The sequence below is a fragment of the Perognathus longimembris genome, chromosome 3 (genome assembly GCF_023159225.1).
Source record: "Perognathus longimembris pacificus isolate PPM17 chromosome 3, ASM2315922v1, whole genome shotgun sequence".
Classification (NCBI taxonomy): domain Eukaryota; kingdom Metazoa; phylum Chordata; class Mammalia; order Rodentia; family Heteromyidae; genus Perognathus; species Perognathus longimembris.
In genome coordinates, this window is record NC_063163.1 from 95,427,602 (window position 1) to 95,452,231 (window position 24,630).

Below are 24,630 nucleotides of genomic sequence, written 5' to 3' on the forward strand. Positions count from 1 at the left end.
TAGAACATATAGGATAAAACACATTTGAGAGGAAATCTTAGATATTAATATATGCCTTTCTAAAGTGATCAATGATTTGGCCTCAAAGAATGAGATATGGCCAGGAAGGAAGTACAGAGGGTGCTGGGCACGTGCCACACTGGCCCCCACATGACACCTGGTGTGCGGCCATCAGAATCATCTTATTAGAAATAAAGGGACTTACAATAACTAGTGTTGTGGGCTGGGAATATGGCCTAGTGGTAAAGTGTTCACCTCATATTCATGAAGCCCTGGGTTCAATGCCTCAGTACCACATATATATAAAAAGCCAGAATGAGCTTTTGGAGCATCACTATGGCAAGATGCCCTTGTGCAAATGAGGGATGGCAGGCAGGGCTGGACAGGTTCTGTTCTATATTTCAGGTCAGGCCATTTGCTCAGAGGATCGCAGGGTTTTGGGCTAGGCACAGTCCTTAGGGCTACTTCAGGCCCCACAAGAAGAACTCAAGGAAGCCACACAGGCAAGGACAGGGGTGCTGGTCATTCATCACTCATCCTTCTCTTGTGGCAGAGGAAGGTGCCATCCTGCAGGGGGCTTCTGCCTCAGGGTCCATACCAGGGTGTGTTTCTGTGCAGCTTGGACACGGGCCCGCTCGCTCTCACAGAGAGATTGCTGTGCAAACAAGACTGTGGTCACTTCCTGCTTCACAGCTAGGTGCCCCAAGTCCCAAGTGCTGTCATGGTCCCATACCACCTACCTCCTCAGCATCTTTCTGAATACAGATATCCAAATGCAAGTATACAGTGCTTCTAGTATACCTTTACAGCTGTTCCATATTATATTAGTACACATCGATCTACCTAAATTTGTTTATTTATTTTGTTTTGGTTCCAGTCCTGGGGCGTGGACTCAGGGCCTGAGCACTGTCCTTGGCTTCTTTTTGCTCAAGGCTAGCACTCTACCTCTTGAGCCACAGCGCCACTTCTGGCCATTTTCTATATATGTGGTGCTGAGGAATCGAACCCAGGGCTTCATGTATATGAGGCGAGCACTTTACAGCTAGGCCATATTCCCAGCCCCATCTAGCTAAATAATTGTTTCTCATAAGGTAATATGAGAAACTGTGGTGTCTATCATCCTAATTTCAGGAACTTAAAAACATCTCCTGGGTCTTTACTTGGGCAGGCTTAGTGAGTCTGAGGCAGTTTCACCTGCCAAGCCTGAGGCTAGGGGAACTGAGTAGGGAGAACAGTCTCAAGGTGCAGCTATGAGGATGAAAATGAAGCCATACTACCTGTACAGGGCTGGGCTAGGCTGTGTGCTAGGATCCTGCAACCCACCAGCTGCTCTCAGCCACTGACTCCACACAGACAGACCCAGCAGTGTAGTATGACAGAGTGGGATTCTGGCAATGGACCCTTGATAAGTAGCAGATGCAATGCAGACCTCTTTACAGAGATCATTTAACCTACTTGCCTGTCTATATTCAAGCTCTATTGTCGCAAGTCATTTTTATTTTCACTTCTTTTTGTAGTGCTAGGGATTGAACCTAGAACTTTGTGTACTGTAACTAAGTGCTCCAGGATTAAGCTATAGTACTAAACACAAAATATTTGTGTTTAAAAAAGCCACCGGAAATGAGCTTAGTGTCAGTGGATCATGCCTCCAATCCTGACAACTCAGTAGGCTGAAATCTAAGGAATGAGGTTCAAAGCCAGTGGAAGCAGGAAAGCCCATGGAACTCTTTTATCTCCAATTAGCCACCAGAAAGTCAGAAGTGGAGCTGTGGGTCAAGTGGTAGAACTCTAGCCATGAGCCACCACCAAATAAATGAAATAGGAAATGAAAGACCCCTTCAGAGTCCCATCCTTGCTGTGGCAGTTAACAGCTTCCCCAATGCCTTTCTAGGTCCAGATGGAAAGAGATGTCAGATTTCTCGAGGTGGAATAATTTTTTGCTGCCTAGTCTCCTACTTTTTTTTTCTTTTGCTAAATTCTGTAGATAGCTTTCCAAGAATGTCTTTTATTCCGCCTTTTAAAAATCAGCATTCAGGGGCTGGGAATATGGCCTAGTGGCAAGAGTGCTTGCCTCCTATACATGATCGTATACATGAAGCCCTAGGTTCGATTCCTCAGCACCCCATATATAAAAAGAGGCAGAAGTGGTGCTGTGGCTCAAGTTGGCAGAGTGCTAGCCTTGAGCAAAAAGAATCCAGGGACAGTACTCAGGACTGGCCAAAAAAAAACAAGAAAAAAAACAGCATTCATTAGTTGCACAAGGAAGGTTTGGTTTCATTGTGACATTCCATGACTGTAAACAATGTATCCTGATCTTCACTCCCTCATATCTATTCTTTTTAATGGTTCTGTAGTACTCCTGTGTAGAAAAAGGTATTTGGTCAAACGTATAGCATTGAAATTTAGGATGCCTTCAGTTTTTGTACTATCATAGTGACACAATGAACACTTTGAATAGTCATTGAACTGTACATTGTTATCCACTTGTTTCTCTGGGATAACTTCCAGAAGTAAAACTTTGAGGTCCACTGTATGCATTTGATATTTGGCTAGAACCCACAAATACTGCAAAATTACCCTGCAGTCCGCCCCCCGCCCCCTTAAGACTTTGGACTTTTCATGAACGAAAACCAGTTTTTTTTTTTTTTTGTTTTGTTTTGTTTTGCCAGTCCCGGGGCTTGAACTCAGGGCCTGGGCACTGCCCCTGGCTTCATTTTGCTCAAGGTTAGCACTCTGCCACTTGAGCCACAACACCACTCCCAGCTTTTTCTATGTATGTGGTGCTGAGAAATTGAACCCAGGGCTTCATGCATGCTAGGCAAGCACTCTAAGCCACATCTCCAGCCTCCCAGTATGTCTTTTTAACTAGGATATATGGCTATTTCGTTATTATTATTAGTGAACTGCTTCTTTGAAACCTCCATTTTCCTATTTTGAAGCCCTCTTTATTTTCCCATACTGGTATATAACAGCTCATACAGACATAACTTTTTTTTCCCCCCCACAGTAAGGGCTTGAACCCAGGGCCTGGCACTGTCTCTCAGCATTTTCCACCCTCAAGGATAGTACTCTAGCATTTCAGAGACAGCTCCACGTGTGTCTTTCTAGTGGTTAGCTAGAGAATCTCAGGGACTTTCCTGTCCGAGTTGGCTTCGAACCGCGACCCTCAGATCCTAGCCTCCTGTGTGGCTAGGACTACTGGCTGGTGTGGGACACCAGCGCCTTGTCGGCGCCTTCTTCCTTTCCAGAGTAGGCCTTAATAACCCTGGCTCAGTGAAGGCTGGCAGGAGAACGACTAGCGCTTATCACGTCCCGCCGCAGGCCGAGGGTCGGCCTTCCTTCCTTCCCGCCATCTGGTACACAGTCGGGCAGCGGGAGAGAAGGCCGCGCGTCCCGGCCTCCTACTGGGCGCACCTGGGCCTCGGCGCTCCGGCGCTCCTCCCAATTGCGACAGCTCGTCAGGTCGCGCAGCCACTGCGCGCAGGCAGGCGGCTCGCCGTGGACGTAGTAGTGATGCAGGAAGTGCCGGGCGCTGCGGCAGAGTTCCCACTCCTCCCGGTAGGCCTCGCAGGACCGCGGCGGCTACGGCAAGAGATGGCGTCTGAGCAGGACACGAGCGCCGAGACCCACTCCCGCGACCCCGTCCCATTTGCTTTCCCGCAAAGAGTGGGGATTCATCGGGGCCGCAGGCCCGACCGGACCCAGGGAACGCCTGGTGCTCACCTGCCAGCTGCCGGCGTCCGCCATGTCTGGGCGCCCGCCAAACCACGCCTCGCTCCTGCTCTAGCCAATAAAAAGGAGAAGGCATCATGACGGACAGATACGATGAGCAATGAACTCCAAAATGCCGTGTTCGCCCGCCTCCTTGAGAACGCCAATATACGGCCACTAGACAGCCCGAGGTGTTCTACAGGGCGGAGAGTGGGGCCTGGCCGGGGAGTCACCAGGGGCCAGAGGCCTGGCCAGATGTGGACACGTGGCTCACTGCTTCTGAAAACCAGGGTCCAGGCTAGTTCTGATAGCTTTTGAGTTTTTTATCTGGCAGGTTTTTTGTTGTTGTTGTTGCCATTGCTGTTTGTGTTTCCTGGAGTTCATTTTGAATAGTCAGAGGCACATTGGCATTGCAACTTTGTTTCCCCCTTTGGTCTTATTTTGCATGAATGTCTAGAGTCCAGTATACTTTATCATGCCCTAATATATCCTAGATCTAGAGAAAGCAAGTTCCCTTTGTCTGCCTAAGCTAGGATCAACTCACTTAACATTTTTTCTACGTCCATCCATTTGCCTGCAAATGACATACTATTCTAATGGTTTTGTAAAATTTTATGTATAGATACCACATTCTCTGGACTCACTTATAGGGCATCTGGGCTGTTTACATAACTTGACTATTATGAATAGTGCAGTGACGAACATGGATGTCCAATTATGGTATCTTGGCTTGTGACCAGTGGCTCATTTTTGTAAATACATACTAGATCTGCAGCAACAGTTACCTAGCCTGAGGGCCTACTTGGAAGTGAATCACAAAATAACCTGAGTTAAAAAAGGAAAAGAAAAAGGAACCAACCCTTTAGGGGTTGGAAGTGTGGCTTAGTTGGTAGAGCACTAGCCAATGAACAAAAGCATCGTGTACCAAGTTCAAGTTCCAGTCTCAGACCTTAAAATAAAGAAAATAACAAGAGCCAAGGGCATGGGATGACATTCTATAGGTACCCCCAACAACGAGTGTCATCTGAGGAAAGGACATCTTCAGCAGAGAAGCAATGAAGGCAGAGACAGCTGGAGGGTTGGCATAAATGCCTTGCAGTACCAATACAATTGCTCTCCATAGGGGAGCTCCTTATGCAGCTAGGACAGTCCAGGGAAATTCTGGGTCAGACTAAAGCTACATTACCAGGGGTCTTGCTGTTGAGGTACATGGCTTACCTACCAAATATGAAGAAGGCACTGAGAGTTGGTTGCACACCAGGATGCAAAAATAACAACCATGCCCAAGCTGGAAGTAACTATACTTCTTTGTCATCAGAAGGTTAAGCAATGGGGTTCATCGCTGGTCCAGGCAGGGAAGTATGCATCTAGCAAAGGATGAAGGAGGAGTTTCAATGTATAGTAAGAGTTGTAGGGCTGGGCACTAGGGGCTCACACGTGTAATCCTAGCTACTCAGGGGGCTGAGATATAAGGATCACAGTTCAAAGCCAGCCTAGGCAGAAAAGTCCCCATGAAACTCTTACCTCCAATTAACTTACTCAAGAACCAGAAGTGGCACTGTGGCTCAAAGTGGTAGAGCACTAGCCTTGAGCAGAAAGAGCTCAAGGACAGCACCCAGGCCTTAAGTTCAAGCCCCATTACTGACCAAAAAAAAAAAAAAAAAAAAGTTGTGGGGACTGGGAATGTGGCTTAGGGGTAGTGCTTGCCTAGCATGCATGAGGCCCTGGGTATGATTCCTTGGTACCACATAAACAAAAAAAGATAAAATTAACAAAATTGAAAGGAAAAATAACTATTAAACAAAAGCAAACAAGAGTTGTGGCTTGGAAACACAAAGCCCAAGGCCAGGACCCACAGTAACATTACTATGCCTAATTTCCTGGCCAATATGATCCTGCAAAACCAAGACCTCCTACTGTGGTGGGTCACCACATCACTTCATACCTCCCTAAACTATGTTCCATGTCTATGATTAGCAATAGTTTTGTTTTGGTGCAGATACTTGGGCTTGAACTCTTCTCAAGCTCTTATTAACCTTTTCACTTAAAGCTAGAGTTCAACCACTTAAGATATACCTTCACTTCAAGCTTTTTGCTGACTGTTTGGAGATTAAGAGTCTCTTGGATCTGCCTGTCTGGGCTGGCTTCAAACCTCAATCCTCAAATCTCAGCCATCAGGTAGCTAGGATTATAAGCTTGAGCACTGGTGCCTGACCATAATGATGGTTTGTGTGCTCAGTCCAGACCTAAAGAATATATCATTGAGACTCCTTACTAAAGCCACTTGGAACCCTGGGACCACCCACCTGGCTGAAGAAACAGCTTCTCCTGTGTGTGTGTTCATCCTGAGGCTTGAACTCATGGCCTGAGCACTGTCCTTGAGCTTATGCTCAAGGCTGGAGCTATACTACTTGAGCTGAATTCCACTTCTGGCTTTTTTTTTTTTTGGTAGTTAATTGGAGATAAGACTCTCACACTTTCCTGCCTGAGCTGGCTTCAAACTGTAATCCTTAGATCTCAGCCTCCTGAATATCTAATTATAAGCATGAGCCTCAAAGTAACTTCCTTTTTCTTTTAGTCAATCTTTTTGTTATAAAGGTGATATAAAGAGGGGTTATACAGTTATATGTCAGGTAATGAGTACATTTCTTTTTAGACAATGTCACCTCTTCCCACTTTCTCTCCCAATTTTTCCCTCCCATCCCCACCCACAAGTTATATAGTTCATTTTCAACAGTGTCTAGTGATAATACCACTGCTGCATTTGTTCACCCTTTGTCCCTCCATTTCTGTGTCAAAGTAGCTTTTACAGCCCTGAATAGCATTTAGAATGGCTCCAATTCCAGCTTTTTGGTGGTTAATTGATGAGACTTTCATGGACTTTCCTGACAGGGCTTTGAACACTTTTCCTCAGATCTCAGCCTCCTAAGTAGCTAGGATTACAGGTGTGAGCCTATGTTTTCAGGTGAGTACTCTCCAGAGTAAGACCCTTCTGTCTATGAAAGGGTAAGTTTTGGCACTTAAGAGTCCTTGCTAGGAACATTTTCAAATAGCAGCATGGGGCATGTGGGGCACATATAATGGGCTTTCCTCCAACTTTTTTTTTTTTTTGGCCAGTGCTGGGGCTTAGACTCAGGGCCTGAGCACTGTCCCTGGCTTCTTTTTTTGCTCAAGGCTAGCACTCTGCCACTTGAGCCACAGCGTCACTTCTGGCCATTTTCTGCATATGTGGTGCTGGGGAATCAAACCCAGGGCCTCATGTATATGAGGCAGGAACTCTTGCCACTAGGCCATATCCACAGCCCCTTCCTCCAACTTTTGGTTAGTGTAAGCCTGACCACCAATCCACATTATCAAAGAGGCCATTTAAGTTTTACTCACTGCTTGTTTTTATTTGATATCCTTGACTCAGAATTATTCTGAAGGAACAAATTTGAAATAACTCAATTAGAATAAAAAAAAACCCTCATGTTATAGGAAGTGAAGATATGAGGCCAAATTAAAACTAATAAACATAGTCAGAGAAGCTTTGTGGTAGAGTACATGCTTAGTACTTATGAGACTCTGTGTTTAATTCCTGCACTTAAAAAAACCATACAAAAATAAAGACAGGTCAGTAGGATGTTAGATAATTTAATAAATAAAGTGGCACCTGGGGGTAGGGGAAAGGAAACATCTTTAACATTTATTTGTTCTAACATTCACATTTGACTTCATGGAGCTATTTTATTATAGGACAGATTCACTGAGGAGCCAACTACTTCTATGTGAAAAAATTTCTATATTAAAAAATTTGAACTCGTTTGGATTTTCCTGCTGATGTGCATTTTTGGAAATAAAATTAAAATATCTTATCTCCAATACTTAAATGCAAAAGAGTAGTGGGAAAGCCAGTATTTTTAGAGCACCTGTCTACTTAAACTACTTCTAGGCCAAAGACAACATCTGTGTAACTGACATGGGAAAAGGAAACAGAAAGAGGAAGAAAGAACACCTCAAGGCATAACAGTTCAGTCCCCTGGTTTTGCCAAAAACATGGAAACTTTGCTGAGGCAGTGGGAGAGCCCTGAGCCAACAGCATGAAGTAGAGGAGGGAGCCATCTATGGGACCTCAGAGACAGCTCCTTCTCTTTCCCCAAATTAAGCACTCAACCACGAAAGCCTGCTACCCCACATCCAGGACAAACCTGGTAATTTGTAGGAAGCTCTAAACAAACCTTAAGTAAGAGCACTCTCATCAGAACCAGTAACTAAAAGCCATATGTTATAATGGGTTTTTATTTCCAACCAGGCAACAGTCCTGACTTAAGGCTTTCTCCCCTTTTTACGCAATGACTGTCCTTCTCCAGAGAAGGCGATGAATTTGCCTCCAGCTTCATCCTGGGTGTGAAGAAAAGAGAGCATTTTCAGAAACTCCCTGGAGGTCTTATTTTGTAAATTCCTGGACCACCTACCTATTTTCCTTACTTATGCATTATTCATAATAAGAAATGAAACATAGATACAAATAATGATTACACTAAGAAACAAAGCCACATAATCACAACTATGAGCCTTCAACCAAGTTTTCAGTCTGTATATACAGTTGCTCCTTAACTTATGGAGGGGTTCTGTCCTGATAAGGTCATTATAAGGGGAAAATGCATTCAACACACCTAACCTACCAGTCACCCTAGCTTAATATAATGCACTCATGAGGTTGTTTCCCCTCTGGATTGTGAGGCTGACTGGAAGCTCTGGCTAGCTGCCACTGTCCAGCATCATGAGAGGGTCATACTGCATACTGCTGGCCCAGGAAAAGATCAAAATTCAAAGTATGGTTATACTGTGCACCATGTAAATGTCACTGTAAAGTGAAAAAGCCCTACCTACATTAAACCATGGTAAGTTGAGGATCATTCATATTATCTTTTATGTACTAATCATTTTTTTTTTGGCTGGTCCTGGGGCTTGAACTCTGGTCTAGGCATTGTTCTTGAGCTCCTACTAACCATACACACAAATCTGGAAGTGGAACTGTGGCTCAAATGGTAGAGCTTGAGCCTTGAGCAAAGGAGCTACAAGATAGTGCCCAGGCCCTGAATTCAAGCACCAGTACCGGCACACACACAAAAAGATGTTCTCACTTAATTCCAATGTTTTTGAGCCAATAACTTTCTTATTTAGTACACTTCAAAGGCCTTCCAGGAGAAAATGAGATTATTTCTCATTATCAATAAAATAAACTCACCTCTTCAACCTTTTTCACCAGGGGACGTGAATTTCTGATGAAAGTAATCTTACCAAGTTTAAATTCGTAATTGGGAATTCCTCTGTAATGAAGACAGACAAGAAGAAATGTTATTTCCAAGAGGAAAGGATTATAATTTGCTTTAGACAGTGAAGAGAACAGAGAGAAAAGTTCAGTGTCCCCTCAATGACTCTGGGGTACAGGGATGTCCCTGCTGTGCTCCCTAAGTATTCTTCTAGCAGGGAACCAGAGGCAAACAATGTCCTAGTTTTGTAAAAACAGTAGGTGGATGTGGGAGGCTACACTCTGGGTCCGGCTCACACCAAGGCTTATGTTCTTTTTTTTGTCCATCATGGGGCTTGAACTAAGGACCTATGCACTGTCCCTGACTTCTTTTTGCTCAAGGCTAATCCTCTACCACTTTGAACCACAGCTCTACTTCTGGAAGTTTCTCAGTAGTTAATTGTAGTTAAGAGTCTTGTGAACTTTCCTGCCTGGCTGGCTTTGAACCATGATCCTCAGATCTCTTGAAAGGCTAGAATTACACCAGCACCTGGCTAAGACTTGTGTTCTGAGACTTTCAGATCCCTCTGCAAAGGCTACATTCTCACTTAACTCTAAGAGGCAGGGAAAAGAACCTGTATCTCCAGGTGTCAAAGTTCCTGGACCCAATCATGTCCTATTCTACCATTCTAAAACAAACAGGGGCTTAAGCCCACCTGCTGGCCCAAGCTTTATCTCCAGAGCTGGAGTGAGAATATTCTACCCCATGGAACTGGAACATACCCAGCAGGGGCACAGCCAGGACAGGCCTACCTTTTAATGTCTCCAGGCTTGATTGGGGAGGGACTGGGCTCCACTCCTTTCTTCTTTCCATCTAGTCTATTACCGGAGCCAGAGAAGGCCTAGACATGAAAGCAAGGAGGATGATTGTATGGGAAGCTTTGAAAGTGCACCCATAGGTGCCCTATGCTCAGATATTGCTATGGGGATGTGAGTCTGGGGTGCTACTTAGATCCCCTGGGCCTCCCCAGCTACTGCAATGTTGGCAACTGCAATCTCTCTGCCCAGCCAGTCACGACTTCTCGGAGGCATAAGAGCTGTGGGAGCCAGGGGCAGCCAGCAGCCAGTGATGAGTTGATTTTTGCAGGAACCACCCAACTTGAGGTCCTTTGGATGCACTAAGGCTTTGCCATGACTGCTGTGCAGTCTCAACTTCCTGACTTTTCAGTCATGCCTTCTTCCACTGCCACTGGCACTCCAGTGTCCACACATGCACCACTTCTACTTGGTTCCTAAGAAGCCTGTCTGGCGGCCACACGAGTCATGTTTACAGCTTGCTTTGAAATAGCTTCAGCAAAGAAACATGACAGGCTTTTAGAGACAGAGAGAAAGCAAATGTGATAACAACGTGTGTGTGTGTGTGTGTGTGTGTGTGTGTGTGTGTCTACTGTACTACTCTGACTCTGTGGTTATAAATGGAATTTGTTTTGTTTTTTATAGTGCTAGAGATCATACCCAGAGCCTTGCACATACAAGTGCTCTACTACTGAGCTATATATCCAGCCTAGGTTAGTAAGTTCTGAAAAGAGTAAGAAAAGCTGGCCATCTGACAGGGTCATTAGGACTCTAGGACAAGTGCATGTGAAAAGGTCTAGTAATGGAGCAAGCCCTAATTTGTGTGTGTACAGGCACTCATAGCCTATTCCTGGCTCATGTCCTCAGAGCATCACAGGGGTGTGGTTTAAGGAGATAAAGAGTAAAACACGTCACTTGGTACTCACCCGGAAGCCCAGCTCTCCAGCATAGCCACCATGGTCAGCTTCGCATTCCTGACAGGGAGAAACAGGGGAGCTGCTCAGCAGGAGTGCTCAGCTTTTTGATGCCCCCAGTCTCTCCAGTTAGGACACACCATCCCTCAGGGGCAGAGTGAAAGAGAAGCAGAATGTGACTGGGTCAGCCCCAGCAAAGGACACACACAAAGAAGCACTGGACCAAAAGCACATTCAGGGAGGGATAGGGGACTGGGGAAGCACTTACCACTGATTCCTGTTGAGGAACTTGTCTTTCGGGTTCTTTGTAGCCCAGGGGAGCATCAAAGTCTACCTATATCCCAAGATGAAAGGTAATAGTGAGATGAGGCACACTCAACTTCCTTATCTGTCTTCATAGATAAGGATTCAGTCCTAAGAGATAACACCAAAAGATGGCCTTCGTCCCCAGTTCTCCTTGTGGCAGCACTGTATAAACTACAGTATAGCTTACTGCCACAATATCAACACTGACAGACTGCTAACACAAAGCTCCCAGTTGGATGTTAATTGGTACTATCTGATTTCATCACCATGGATATCTTTCTGTATTCTGTATATCTACCACCACAGCTGAGGTACTGAACAGTTCCAACACCACTAGGATCCCCATTTTCCTGATAACTACTAATTTCTATTTCTCAAGTTCTGATGCCTTAAGAATGTCTTGGAGGGGGCTGGGAATATGGCCTAGTGGCAAGAGTGCTTGCCTCATATACATGAGGCCCTGGGTTCAATTCCCCAGCACCACATATACAGAAAATGGCCAGAAGTGGTGCTGTGGCTCAAGTGGCAGAGTGCTAGCCTTGAGCAAAAAAGAAGCCAGGGACAGTGCTCAGGCCCTGAGTTCACGGCCTAGGACTGGCCAAAAAAAAAAAAAAAAGCATGTCATGGAGCTAGGAGTATAATCTTAGCTACTTGGGAGAGTGAGATCTGAAGAACAGCGGTTTGAAGACAATCCAGTCAGGAAAGTCCCTAAGACTCTTATCTCCAATTAGTCATCAAAAAAGCCAGAAGTGGAGGTGTGGTTCAAATGGTAGAGCCCTAACGATGAGCAAAGTAGTTCATGGACAGCACCCTGGTTCAAGTTCAAGCTCCAGTACTGGGACACACGAAAAAAGAATTGTCGTAGAAATGCAAGGAGGCAGCATGTCCTATTTGCAATGGCTTGTTTTGCTCAGCATCCAGGAGTTGTGTGCATCAGTAGTTTGCTCCTACTCAGTGAGCAAAGTATTCCCTCCATGACAGGGTTGATCTCAGCCTCCTGAGATCACAGCTCCCTGGGATCGATCACTAGGTAAGTAAATGGACTCCTCATGATATTCTAAGAGTATCTTTCTCTTCTTCAACCAGGGGCTATGTCACATCCTCCTAGGATCCTGATGTGATCTCACTGAAATTGGGAAAAGGCACTTACATTCATGTCACACTCAATAATGGACACAGCCTTGTCAGGTTTGGTTTCCATCACACGGAGTTCGTAGATCTGTAGAAGGAACACAGAAATCAAATGGACAGTTGAGACAGCACTAGGGACCACACTATCTGTCACTTAGGCTCTCAACTGTCACACCATGACACTGTGTGAGGCCAATGCTGTTGTGGCGTAGGCTGCCTTTATGCTACTGCTCTCTGGAAATGCCATTCTTCATATGAGGCTCCAATTAGACAACATAGTTTTGCATAATACTGAAGACTACTTTGGCTCAGAAAGTTCAGGTGTGGGGATGTATTCTAAGGGCATAATTAGCTTACGTACATAAGGAGAAAAAATTTTACGAATGTGTACTCCAATATTGCTAATAATAGTGTTTATCCAGCATGCTCACCAATAGATAAGTTAATTGAACTATATTTGTTGATATATTAACAAAATGGGGACTGAGCATGATAGCACACACATATAATCTCAGCACTGAGAAGAAAGAGGTGATAAGATTAATAAGAGTTTGAGGCCAGCCCGAGATAAATAGCAAGACACTATCTCAAAAAAGATTAAAAGAGATCTTTAAATCCCATTTCTTTGTGGGGAGCATGAAATGTTTCTCTTTTCTATTTCTCCCTACTTTTAGCCTTGTTATATACTGAAGAAAATCCTGTGAAATGCTCCTTTATTGTGAGATACCTTGAGATTCTTTTCATGCAGGGATCAAAACCTGTGATTTTAGCTTCCTGGAAGCTGGGAAGCTGAGGGAAGCCCATCTATTCTCTGGTGACAGAAACTGGCTAGCCTCTCATAAGGTACAAAAAGAAAGGAGAATGGGAGTCCATTAGTAAACCTGGTGACTCACCATTAGGGTATATTCTATTCTAAAGAAATGGGATCCAGCTACTCAGTAGGCTGAAATTTGAGAATCCAGGTTTGGAGTCAGCCGGGGCTGAAAAGTCTGAGAGTCTTATCTCCAATTAACCACCAAAAGCCACAAGTAGCACCATGGCTCAAGTGGTAGAACATTAACCTTAAGCATAAACAGCTCAGGGACAGCACCCAATCCCTGAGGTCAAGCTCAGGAGCAGCACATACATGTGTGCCCACACACGGGCGTGTGCCCACGCACACACACACAGAAGCGCAAAAAGAAAATTCCTCATACAAGAGATATTTCTTAAGTATGAAAGATATAGGAAGTTATGAGGATATGTATTAGGGAAAGAAAGTTAAAAAGGAAAATGTGGGCTGGGAATATGGCCTATTGGCAAGAGAGCTCACCTCGTATACATGAAGCCCTGGGTTCGATTCTCCAGCACCACATATCTAGAAAACGGCCAGAAGAGGCGCTGTGGCTTAAGTGGCAGAGTGCTAGCCTTGAGCAAAAAAAGGAAGCCAGGGACAGTGCTTAGGCCCTGAGTCCAAACCCCAGGACTGGCCAAAAAATAAAAATTAAAAATTAAAAAAGGAAAATGTTTTTGGATAAGGATTTAAAAAGTTAAGTTCTGTCCTAAACAGTGTTCTAAAATAGAAAAAGCAAGCAAGAACCAAAACAACAACAAGAGGCTAAAAGGAAGTTGTACAGAATGTATAAGGTCTAGAAAAGTATATTAAAGATGGAGGTTATAAAGTTTATGTAGGCAATTGCCTACATAACTTAGTTAAGTTGGTTGTAAGTTAAAAGTTACCAAAAATTTTAAGGGTCAAGATTTAATGCACTGACTGATGTTAAAACAGCTAATTCTATGTCTTAAAGCATTTTGCTTTTAGTGACATTTGCAAATAACTTGAGTTAAAGGAAACATCTTGTTCTATCAAGATAAAAATTGTTTTCTGTTAATTTTTATCAGGCTTCTAACTACCTAAATAATGGAGTCCTAACTAAATTAGAGTTCATTTCAGTAACTGTTTATACAGCTTAATTGATTAAAATTTAACACTATATTAACTATGTGGGTTATATGTCTATGCCTCATGTGTTATATGTAAAACTTTACTGATTACATAACTTTAATGCAGGAAAAATCACCGACAAATTATCTCTTTTCACACAATACACAATGAACCAAATGGACACTGTAACCCCAAGACCAACAACAACAAAAGCCACTGGAGGCTTCAGCTATGAGTAGAAAAACTTAAATGAGAGTATGAGGCTTGGAGTTCAAGCCCCGGTACCAGCACAAATAAAGGAAAAAAAAAAAGGAATCACCTTACTTGCAAAACAGGAAATGTTTCTCTCTTTCTCCGTACTTTAATTCTGCTTTACAAAAAAAAAAAAATCTCTGCTAAAACAAAAACAAAAAATAGAAGGAAAAAAATGAAGAAAGATAGGACCTGCGATGTTTGGCAAACACAAAGCTCTGGGTTCAATCTCGAGCACTATAAGCTAATGATGATGATGATGATGATGATGATGATGAGGCCAGGTGGCTATTGCTCATGCCTGTAATCCTACCTACATAACAGTCTGAGACCTATAGGATGGTGGTTGGAAACCAGCGTAGACAGAAAAGTCAGAGGAGACTCCATCTCCAATACAGGGAAAGGCTCAGCTGGAGACCTGGCACAAGTGGTAGAACACTATCCATAAGCAAGTAAGTCAAGTGAATGCAAGGCTGAGGTTCAAGCCCTAGTATGGACAAGAATAAAATAAAGAGAAGAAAGCAACCTTTTTTGGTCTTTTTTCCCTCATTTTTTTCTTTATTGTCAAAGTGTGATACAGAGGGGCTACAGATTCATATGAAAGGTATTAGTACATTTCTTGTTCTACTTTTTACCTCCTCCCTCATTTCCCCCACTCCTTTTGGTCTTAAGTGCACATTCAAACCCATACTTCAACTCTATGTATACTCAATATTATCTACTCTCCCTTCCTTAATGTTCAAAATTACTTGTATCTCTTTTAGTAGGGTACTGAAATTTGAACCACTTGAACCACACATCCAATCCACCAGTAGTATTGTTTATCTTCAAATTAACAGTTATACTTAATATTATTACTTTAACATGAACAACAATGTGAAACTTCCTAAAAATTATGAAAACTTAGAATGTTCAAGTAAAGTAGCTAACACCCAAGATATAAAGCTCAATACAAAACCATTTCTTAACTGGGCACCAGAGGCTTACACCTGTAATCCTAGCTACTTAGGAGGCTGAGATTTGAGGACAGGGGTTCAAAGCCAGTGCAGGCAGAAAAGTCCCCACAAGACTCTTCAATAAACCATTCAAAACCCGGAAGGAGCGCTGTGGTTCAAGTGGTAGAGTGCTAGCCTTGAACACAAAGAGGCTCAGGGCTAGGCTGGGAATATGGCCTAGTGGTAAAGTGCTCGCCTCATATACATGAAGCCCTGGGTTCAACTCCTCAGCACCACACATATAGAAAAAGCCAGACATGGCACTGTGGCTGAAGTGCTAGAGTGCTAGCCTTGACCAAAAAGAAGCCAGGGACAGTGCTCAGGCCCTGAGTTCAAGCCCCACAACTGACCAAAACAACAACAAAAACCCAAAAAGGATTACAGTTACTAAGTGCCTCAAGTATAAGGATATGGTCAGATAAGTAGCTGCTGGATCCTTACACTGACACAGGGATACTTGGCCTCTAGATCCTGCAAAAGAGAACTGACAGCCCTACAGGATCTTATAGCATAGTGGTGGGCTCCCATCTGAGGGCCCCAAAGTGCCATGCAGGAGCTGAGCACTAGGCTCAGGGCAAGGCAGGCTGGAGTCACTCCTGAATGCTGGTCAGCCTTTATAGCAACACAAAGAGGGGCAATCATCCACTGTCACAAGGGACAAGAGACACCATCGCTGTGCTCTATGCCTAGTATTGGACAGCTAAGTGGCAGAATTTCCAGCTATTCTGTCCTCTCCCAGGTTCTATAGACAATTAGAAAGTGGGTGTATTCTTAACTTTTGTGGGAACTCATCAGTTGTTTCACTTCATAGCTAAATTGTCCAGAATCAAACATCTATGCAACATAGAATCAGGGGTGAACACAGAAGCCTTCAGACTCAAAAAGACCTGCACCAGGAAGGATCAGTCCAAGAGTAGCTGTTTAAAGGAAAACTAACTCAAAGAAAATATGGGCTCCCATGAGGCAAGGCAATCCCAGGAAGTAATGTGCTCAGACAGAGTCAAGCTCTACTTCCAAGGTGACCATCAGTTTTTGGCTCCACTGCAGGGCCAAGGAAAACAACACAGCTGGACTGTTCCTGGTGCCTCTTAGCTTACAGATAATAGGTGAAGTCCATTTTATTTGTATTTTGAGCTAGGATCTCATGATTATGCCAAGTGAGCACTGATCTCAATATACAGTGCTGGTTGATTGCTAATGTGCAATCTTGGTTCCTCAGCCTCCTAAGTGCTGGAATCACAAGCCTTCACTATCATAGTGAGCCAGTGAAAATTTTTTTTTCTTTTTGTCAGTTGTGGGGCTTGAACTGGGGGCCTGCAAGCTGTCCCTGGGCTCTTTCACTCAAGGCTAATGCTCTACCATCTTAAGCCACAGCACCACTTCCCAGTTTTCTGATGGTTAGTTGGAGATAAAGAATCTCACAGATTTTCCTGCCCCAGTTAGCTTTGAATCGTGATCCTTAGATCTCAGCCTCCTGAATAGTTAGGATTAGAGGTATTTTTAAGAGGCAGAATCATTACACTTGCAAATGATTAAGTAAACAGCAATAAGCTTATTCACATATAAATATAATCAGTGGAGTTGCTGAGTGACTTGGGGCTCTAAATGTGAACCTATCAAGATTTTCAAAAGCTAACAGTAGGCAGTGATTATGTGATAAAATCCAGGCATATACTGCTTGAGAAAGCATTTCCCCATTTTAAACACCAGAATGGACAATGCTGGTGGCTCTTGTTGATGATATAGGCCATGCTGGCTCACCTACCTTCTCATTATAGTTGATGGCGATCACATCCCCGGTGGTGAGACAGGCAAAGTTTCTCAATGCATTTTCTAATCTGCAGACATGTACTGTCAAGGCAACATGGCAAAACACACACCTTTAATGAGAAACATGTGTTTGTGAGGGCTGGATGATTACTTTTAGATAAGCAGAGTGCCCTATTGGTACTAAAACTATGAAGCTTTGTTACAATGGTGACCCTGTGATGGAGTACCTGGACTGCCAATCAAACATGGAGGAGCCTCCTCAAGCTGAGAACCCAAACACAGATCACTCTGTCTCTGAGTATGAAGCTGATAACTTACACCTTGACACATATTGTGGCCGGCTCCGAACCTTCCCCCATTAAATGCAAAGTCTGCCTTCATCTTGTTTATTATTTAGAATTGTGAATTTCAGGCTAACTCAGCTGACAAGAATACCCTGTCTCCTCCACTAACTCTTTAACTACAGAAAGAGCTTTTGAAAACAATCCTGTGATAATTGTATATTGTAATGTGTAACAATATGAAGACTGGAAGAGGCTACTGCCACAGGGTGGCAGGGTCCCTTCTGGTCACTAACAGCAAAGAGCACTTCCAAGTCAGAGCTCTGAAAGACAAGTTTAACACATTTTCCACAGGATGCCTCCTCTATGCTCAGCATAGGAAGACTCCACTGAATGAGCATTGGGCAGAGTGCCCAACACACCCCCTATCTGGGACCAGCCAGCAAGGGTGCTCAATACAAACCATAATATCTAGGGCAAGATTAGAAAGAAAAGGGTCATCAGCAGGTTCCCCACAAGGAGCCTGAAGAGTGAGCAGCAGCCAATGCAGCAGGCAACAGCCCACCCTTCCTTTCGCTCTTTTGTGTGCCAGTACTTCTTTCCTTCCTTCCTCTGTCTTCGGTATGCCAGTACTGGGGACTCAAACTCAAGGCCTGGACACTGTCCTTTAGCTTTTTCACTCAAGGCTGGCCCTCTACCACTTGAGACCTAGCTCTACTTCTGGCTTTTTGCTGCTAAGTTGGAGATAAGTATATCATGATCCTTAGATCTCAGCCTCTTGAGGAGTTAGTATTACAGGCTTGAGCCACTGGCACCTGGCTAAACTAGAGCTCATGAGCATAGCCCACATGCAGTATGTCCCTCACTCACACTAGCCCACTCTCTTCCATTATAAACAAATACGCCTTGCTTTCAAGCTCAGAGGTGAATTTTTTTTTTTTTTTTTTTTTTTTTGGCCAGTCCTGGGCCTTGGACTCAGGGCCTGAGCACTGTCCCTGGCTTCTTCCCGCTCAAGGCTAGCACTCTGCCACTTGAGCCACAGCGCCGCTTCTGGCCGTTTTCTGTATATGTGGTGCTGGGGAATCGAACCTAGGGCCTCGTGTATCCGAGGCAGGCACTCTTGCCACTAGGCTATATCCCCAGCCCCGGAGGTGAATATTTTTTAAAAAATCACTAGAATCCAAACCAATTGCCAAAGCGGGCACAAGATAACCAAAATCCACAAGATGAAGAATGGCGGGTAGCCCTCCCACACAGGAACATTCTTACTTCAAAAGGATACACTGCTTTGGGATTGGTGATGTCCAGAAAGTCTGGGCTCTGAGGCTGGAATTTGGAGTATGTGGCCACTTGAAGGTTGACACTCTCCACCTGAACCAGGCCCCCTTCCTCCAACAGCAAATTCTGCATCATCTAAAAGGAAGAAGGCTGAATGAAAAACCTTGGAAAATTAAGTATAACCATGACTGCCACCCCTGTGAATTATGCCAGTTATGAAGAACTCTACCATTACCAAGCGAACACCACAACAGGAACTGACAGGTGAGCTGAGCCTCAAAACACTCTACTGATGACAGTAGGACCTAGAAGTATGGCAGGTGAAGCACTTGTGTCCCTCACCCCACCCAGGCCACCCGTGGACTCTTCAGACCATCTGATACAATTCAAGCACAAAGGAAAGGATAGGAAGGAGGTTGGAGAAAAGAGGAAATGGAACAGCATGATTCAATGTCATGTGTGCAATGCCTGCCACTGTGGGCTACTCTCTCAAATGCTAAGTAGTTCTGCTGGCTTTTCTGAAGTACCCCTCAGCCCCAGGCCAAGTTCTGCCAGATCTTCTGCCCTTGATGCCTGCACCCATGTCTGAAATGACATCTAAGTCAACCTGATCAGTATCCACAGCCACAGTACGTTTTAAGGCACAGCATGGCGCACTGTTCCAAACCCCCACCTCTTGAGGCCACTCTTCTTAAAGGCAAGGCTGTTTAACATGCACACATGTGCTGGGGGCAACTCTGCCTTGCAGGCCCCCACCCTACAACAAACCAAGGACTGCAGACTCTCCAGATGCCCTGGAGGCCCCACTTACCCAGTGGGGGAGGTAGCAGATGCCTTCATCAGCTACAAACTCCAGCACACCACAGTGCGTCATGCGGTCTGAATTCTTATTGGTCAGCTTGAACAGCATGGGATAGGTAATGTTAAGTCGGCCTAAGAAGAAAAAGGTTATGAGGCAGAAATCAGGTAGGTACCCCAGACACAGCCCCTGGAAGTAGGGAACATCTGTGTCCTCAATAACTAGAAGGAGCCCTTTTGTCACTCTAGACTTTGTCCCCTAGACTTGAGTATATGACTCCACCAATCACTTCTGTGTGACACAAGGATGCTATCACTCCCTTCAAGAAGACAGCAGATTAACTGAAGTAGTAAAGTATCAACCTTGAACGAAAAGCTAAAGGGAGAGTACCCAGGGTTGAACTCAAGCCTCAGTACTGGCACAAAGAAAAAAGAAAGAAGGGGGAAGGGGGAGGGAGAAAAGGAGAGGAGAGGAGGAAAGACAGACAGACAGACAGACAGCACATAGCCCAGGAGGAACTTAGGAAAAGCTAGGTACTTTGGTACAGATTGGTTCCCTGAAACTGAAATTCTAAAAAGTGACATGTTCATTCATTCGTAATTTAAATGCTATCCATGTGCATACAAACATGCCTAACTTAAAAGGTTTCTATTTAGGAAGGGGAGTGGGAATGACCAGATGCTACTGGTGCTCTGGGAACATGAGGGTATAGGGGAAGAGGAAGGAACAGGGGACAAGTTCTTGGGATCCTGTAGACCCAGGCCTACAGGCCAGTTACCAGGCCTGCAGTTCAAGGAGAAAACCCAGGGAGAAGGGGTTTCCTGAGCAAAAAAAATGAAGAACCCCCCTGCCAGTTTGGGGAATGACTGGTAATTAGGCAAGCTGGCCCAGACCAGGTATGGGAGTGGTGAGGAACAGAATGGAGACTGGGATGAGACAGTATCTAGTATCTAGGCAGCACCGAGTCAGCAAGGTCATTGCATCTCCTTAACCCGGTGGTCCATGAGGCAAGGGCTGCCTGAAGGGCAGAAGGCAGCAAAACAGGACTTTTGGCCTGTTCATTCAAGAGGGTAGAGAAAAGAATGCATGGCCAGAGATAGGTTAGGAGGCCAGGATTCTGGGGAGGAGGGCTGAAAAGTTGCCAATGGTGTTTGGGACCTTGTTCCATCCTCTTAGTAGGGGTGTGGTACTATCATCCTCTTTTTAGTAGTAGAAAGAGGGACAGTCCATTCTGTTTGCCAATAAGACCATAAAATATTCAGTACATGATTAGATAATATTAAGTTTATATGGCCCTCAAATGATGTTATAAATATCTAAATGGCTCTTGACAGAAAAAAAGGTTCCCCACTCCTGATTTAGAAGGCAAATGACATGGGGAAGAAGTAACATGTCTGGAATGGGTCAGCTCAGGAGTGGCGATGCTAGGATCTAAACCCAGGCTGCTGGCTGAAGTTTGTAGACTCTGCCACTGGAACAGACTGGAGGTTCTCTGGCTAGGTAAATGCTTTAGCATCAGGAGGTAAAATAGGCTTCTGGGCTCTCCCCTAAAAGTGTAAGGGAGCCAATCAGCTGAAGTGAAGCTCAGGAAACATGTCCTTATGGAAGTGTGATGGGAACTAATGGCCCCTACCATCACAAGGTGATTGATGATGGCAGCCCAGAAGCCTAGGGATTAGATGATGAGTCCCGTGCTCCCAAAGCTCCACCTACTGGTGAAAGCTGGACGGTGACTGCTGCAGTTAGAAGAGACTCCAAGGTGCTGTCCAGATTCCCTAAACCCAATCTGTAAACTCTGAGGTGCCTAAGTCCTTTGTGCCTCTCATTCCTCCAACTACAGTAGTGACCTTGTATTTTACCAATTATGACTTCTTATATTTTTTTCTCTCTTTGGTGGCACTGGGGTTGAACACAGGGTCTCATAGGTGTTACATTTGAGCCATCCCTCTGGCCCATCCTTTAGTATATACTTGGGCTGTCATGGACCATGATTCTCCTATTTATGATCCTTACATGGCTAGGATGACAGGCATGCACTACAATACCTAGTTGTTGTTGGGGTTTTTTTTTAGTTGAAATGAAGTCTCACTTTTTTTTTCTTTTTTGCCTGTGCTGGCCTTAAACCTCGTCCATTTGATCTCCACCTACTGAGTAGTTGGATTTAAGTGTGAGCTACTGAAACTAGCTGTTACTTTACTTGTCCAGAGACAAGTGAAGTGGAAGAACCCAGGGAATACAATACCTCATCGCCCTGGATGTAGCCCAACATTCGGGACCTAGACAGTAAGCAATCATTGCCTTGTCTCAGGCATTCACAGCCTTGGTTCTGCTGACATGTACCCTCCACAGATGATTCCTGACATGTTAACAAAAGTCACCTGTGTCATGATGTCCCTGTTTTCAGTATCTAAGTTGTCAAGTCATTTAAAATATACTTACTGAGTTGATCGAGGGCTGAGGGTGGCATAATAACTGTGGAAAGAATATTTAAGAAACATTAGGAAAATTTCTAAAAAAGACTGAAGGCAGGATACAGTATTTTTTTTCTTACAAATTTTAAACAATATTTTTAGGGTAGCCAGAATTTAACAATGACCTTTTGTAAGGAATCTTAATTTAGTATGATTCAAGGGACTGAATGGTTCCCAATCATAAATATAATCATAATTAGTACACTACTCCCACCACCTATGCCCACTTAAGCAAATCGGGGACAAGTGACATTTTTAATGTAATGCTAACTTTTAGAGCCCATATGCAAAGTAAGGAGTAACAGGGAAGAATACAAGCTTTGAAGACTTAGGGCAGGAAAGATTACTATTCAAAATAAAAACAAGCACATACTCTTCCCTCCTTTCTCCACATCTGACCTGTCATTAGGCCCGGCTAGCATGGATACGGAGAAGCAGCGGTACTGTGTGGAGAAGCGATTCTGGAAGACCCGGGGAATTGGGTGGTCAAACATGTTGAAAGAGAACTAGAAAGAAGAAAGAGAGGCTGATATTAGGACAGAACAAATGTAACAAATGGGTGTTTTTTTCTTGAGGTAGAGTCTTGCTATGTTGACCAGGCTTGTTTCAAATTTCTAGGCTCAACTAATCCTCTGGCCTTAGCCTTAAGCAACACCCTTAACTCCACAGCTTTGACCCTCCAGTCCCTCCCTGGGGCCTGACTCCAAGTCTTTCTTTCCTTCATTAATGATTATTTGTATGTGTGCTCATACTGGAGCTTTAATTCTGGGCCTGGGAGCTGTCCTTTATATTTTTCCTTTAAGGCTGGTACTGTACTGCTTAAGCCACACTTCCACTTCTACCTTTTTGGTGACTAATTGGAGATAAAAGTCTCAGGGACTTTCCTAAGACACACTGCCCAGACACTGAGTGTTTGTTACATAGAAACTTGGAAACAGAGGGCTGGGAATATGGACTAGTGGTAAAGTGCTTGTCTCGCATACATGAAGCCCTGGGTTCAATTCCTCAGTACCACATATATAGAAAAAGCTGGAAGTGGTACTGCGGCTCAAGTGGCAGAGTGCTAGCCTTGAGCAAAAAGAAGCCAGGGACAGTGCTCAGGCCCTGAGTTCAAGGCCCAGGACTGGCAAAAAAAAAAACAAAAAAACAAAAAACCCAGAGACTTGGAAGCAGAAATATAACAACTCAGAATCAGGGGAGCTGGTGGCTCACACCTGTAATCCTAGTACTCAGGAGGCTGGGATATGAACATCATTGTTCAAAGTCTAGGCAGAAAAATCCATTAAACTTTTGCCTGGGCACTGTCCCTGAATTTCTTTTGCTCAAGGCTAGCACTCTACCACTTAAGCCACAGCCCCACTTTGGGCTTTTTCTGTTTATGTAGTACTGGGGAATGAAACCAGGGCTTCATGCATGCTAGGCAAGCACTCTGCCATTAAGGCCTCATTCCCAGCCTCATCTATTAGACTCTTATCTCCAATAAGCTACTTAGAAAAAGCCAATAGTGGTGCTGTGGCTCAAGTGGTAGAATGCTAACCTGGAGCATACACAAATAGGCTCAGGGACACCACTCAGGTCCTGAGTTCAGGCCTCAGGACTAAAAATTTTTTTTTAATGACAACTCAGGATAAAATATGATACTCGTTTCTTGTTTTAAAGGTGGAGACAATGCCATCTACAGTAGTAATGAGACAGCTCTGAATCCAGATAGACTTGGCTTCAAATCTCTACTTCCTTTTGTGAGTAGGCGCATACTGAGTAGTTGAGCAGGCTGTAGGTGCTAGACATGAACCCAGATGCAGAGATCACAGAACTTGTCACCAGATCTGGAAGCCCCCAACGGATTCTCCACGGAGGGTGCCGATGCCACCCCACCTTCAGGAACCTTCCAGCTAACTTTTGAGTTTATTTTAAGCGCACGCGCGCACGCACACACACACATACATACATACAACCTGTTGCGTGTAGAGCACTTAATGAGACTCATGGGCACACACAAAAAAGTAGTTATTTTCTACTCTCAAAGGGTTCAAGTGCAGCTGAAGTCATGCTAACCATGCCTAGGACAAGCGGCAGTGCAGACAAAGTTTGTGGTCAAAACACTGTCCCTACTGTCGGAGGCTCTCCGGAGCCCACGGCCCACGGGCCGGACTCAGGTCCCAGTGACTCGGCATCTCCGCCATCGTCCGGTTCGGTTCCGTCTGCCAGACCCTGGCGTGAGCCCTGACCACAGACCCCCTACCCAGCCTACCATGATGGACACCGCTTCGCAGACGCCGCTTCTCCCAGAGAACGTTAGGGGAGCAACCCTCGAATTCCTTCCACAGCCGCTGCCGCCGACGCCGTAGCCGCCGCGCCGCCGCGCACAGAGACCCAGACGCCGCTCACAGCTGAGTCTCTCACCGGAAGTTCCGGACGCAGCAACCGGGGGCGGGGGGGAATGCAGAGGCCTGCAGGCGGATGAGAAAGGCAAAAAGTCAGGCAAAGGCTCTAAAATCTAGAGATTATTTAAAAACAAGTGTTGCACAGCGTTTAAGACTCCATTCCTCCACATATAGATAATGTTAAGTCATTTAAAATCATATTGTGGTAGTAACTTCCCTCCTCCAAACGGATTTGGTAGAGCCCATTCTCCTAAAGGACTACGATCCCCAGAGTGATGGATAACTTCCGGTACTCGAGCGGAAGTAATCCATATGGTACATACCCA

At 44.6% G+C, this 24,630-nt stretch overlaps 2 protein-coding genes across 3 annotated transcripts; both read right to left on the bottom strand.

The window, feature by feature from the left end:
- Positions 1 to 275: 275 nt before the first annotated feature.
- On the bottom strand, positions 276 to 3,770 carry C3H22orf39 (chromosome 3 C22orf39 homolog). Its single transcript, XM_048343466.1, has 3 exons — positions 3,724 to 3,770; positions 3,415 to 3,582; positions 276 to 655 (listed from the first exon to the last, which is right to left on the bottom strand). The coding sequence occupies exons 1-3, from the start codon at positions 3,745 to 3,747 to the stop codon at positions 530 to 532; spliced, it is 318 nt and encodes a 105-aa protein (XP_048199423.1). The 5' UTR covers positions 3,748 to 3,770; the 3' UTR covers positions 276 to 529.
- A 4,205-nt stretch (positions 3,771 to 7,975) lies between these two features.
- On the bottom strand, positions 7,976 to 24,336 carry Ufd1 (ubiquitin recognition factor in ER associated degradation 1). 2 transcript variants are annotated; one of them, XM_048343463.1, is made up of 12 exons: positions 24,172 to 24,336; positions 22,294 to 22,426; positions 21,889 to 21,921; positions 19,462 to 19,583; positions 18,655 to 18,785; positions 17,087 to 17,159; positions 12,170 to 12,238; positions 10,982 to 11,047; positions 10,726 to 10,773; positions 9,758 to 9,846; positions 8,942 to 9,023; positions 7,976 to 8,091 (listed from the first exon to the last, which is right to left on the bottom strand). In XM_048343463.1, the coding sequence occupies exons 1-12, from the start codon at positions 24,172 to 24,174 to the stop codon at positions 8,017 to 8,019; spliced, it is 924 nt and encodes a 307-aa protein (XP_048199420.1). In that variant the 5' UTR covers positions 24,175 to 24,336; the 3' UTR covers positions 7,976 to 8,016. The 2 variants fall into 2 exon arrangements, with proteins under 2 accessions (XP_048199420.1, XP_048199421.1); XM_048343464.1 differs by having other exon boundaries at positions 22,320 to 22,426; positions 24,172 to 24,288.
- Positions 24,337 to 24,630: the final 294 nt, after the last annotated feature.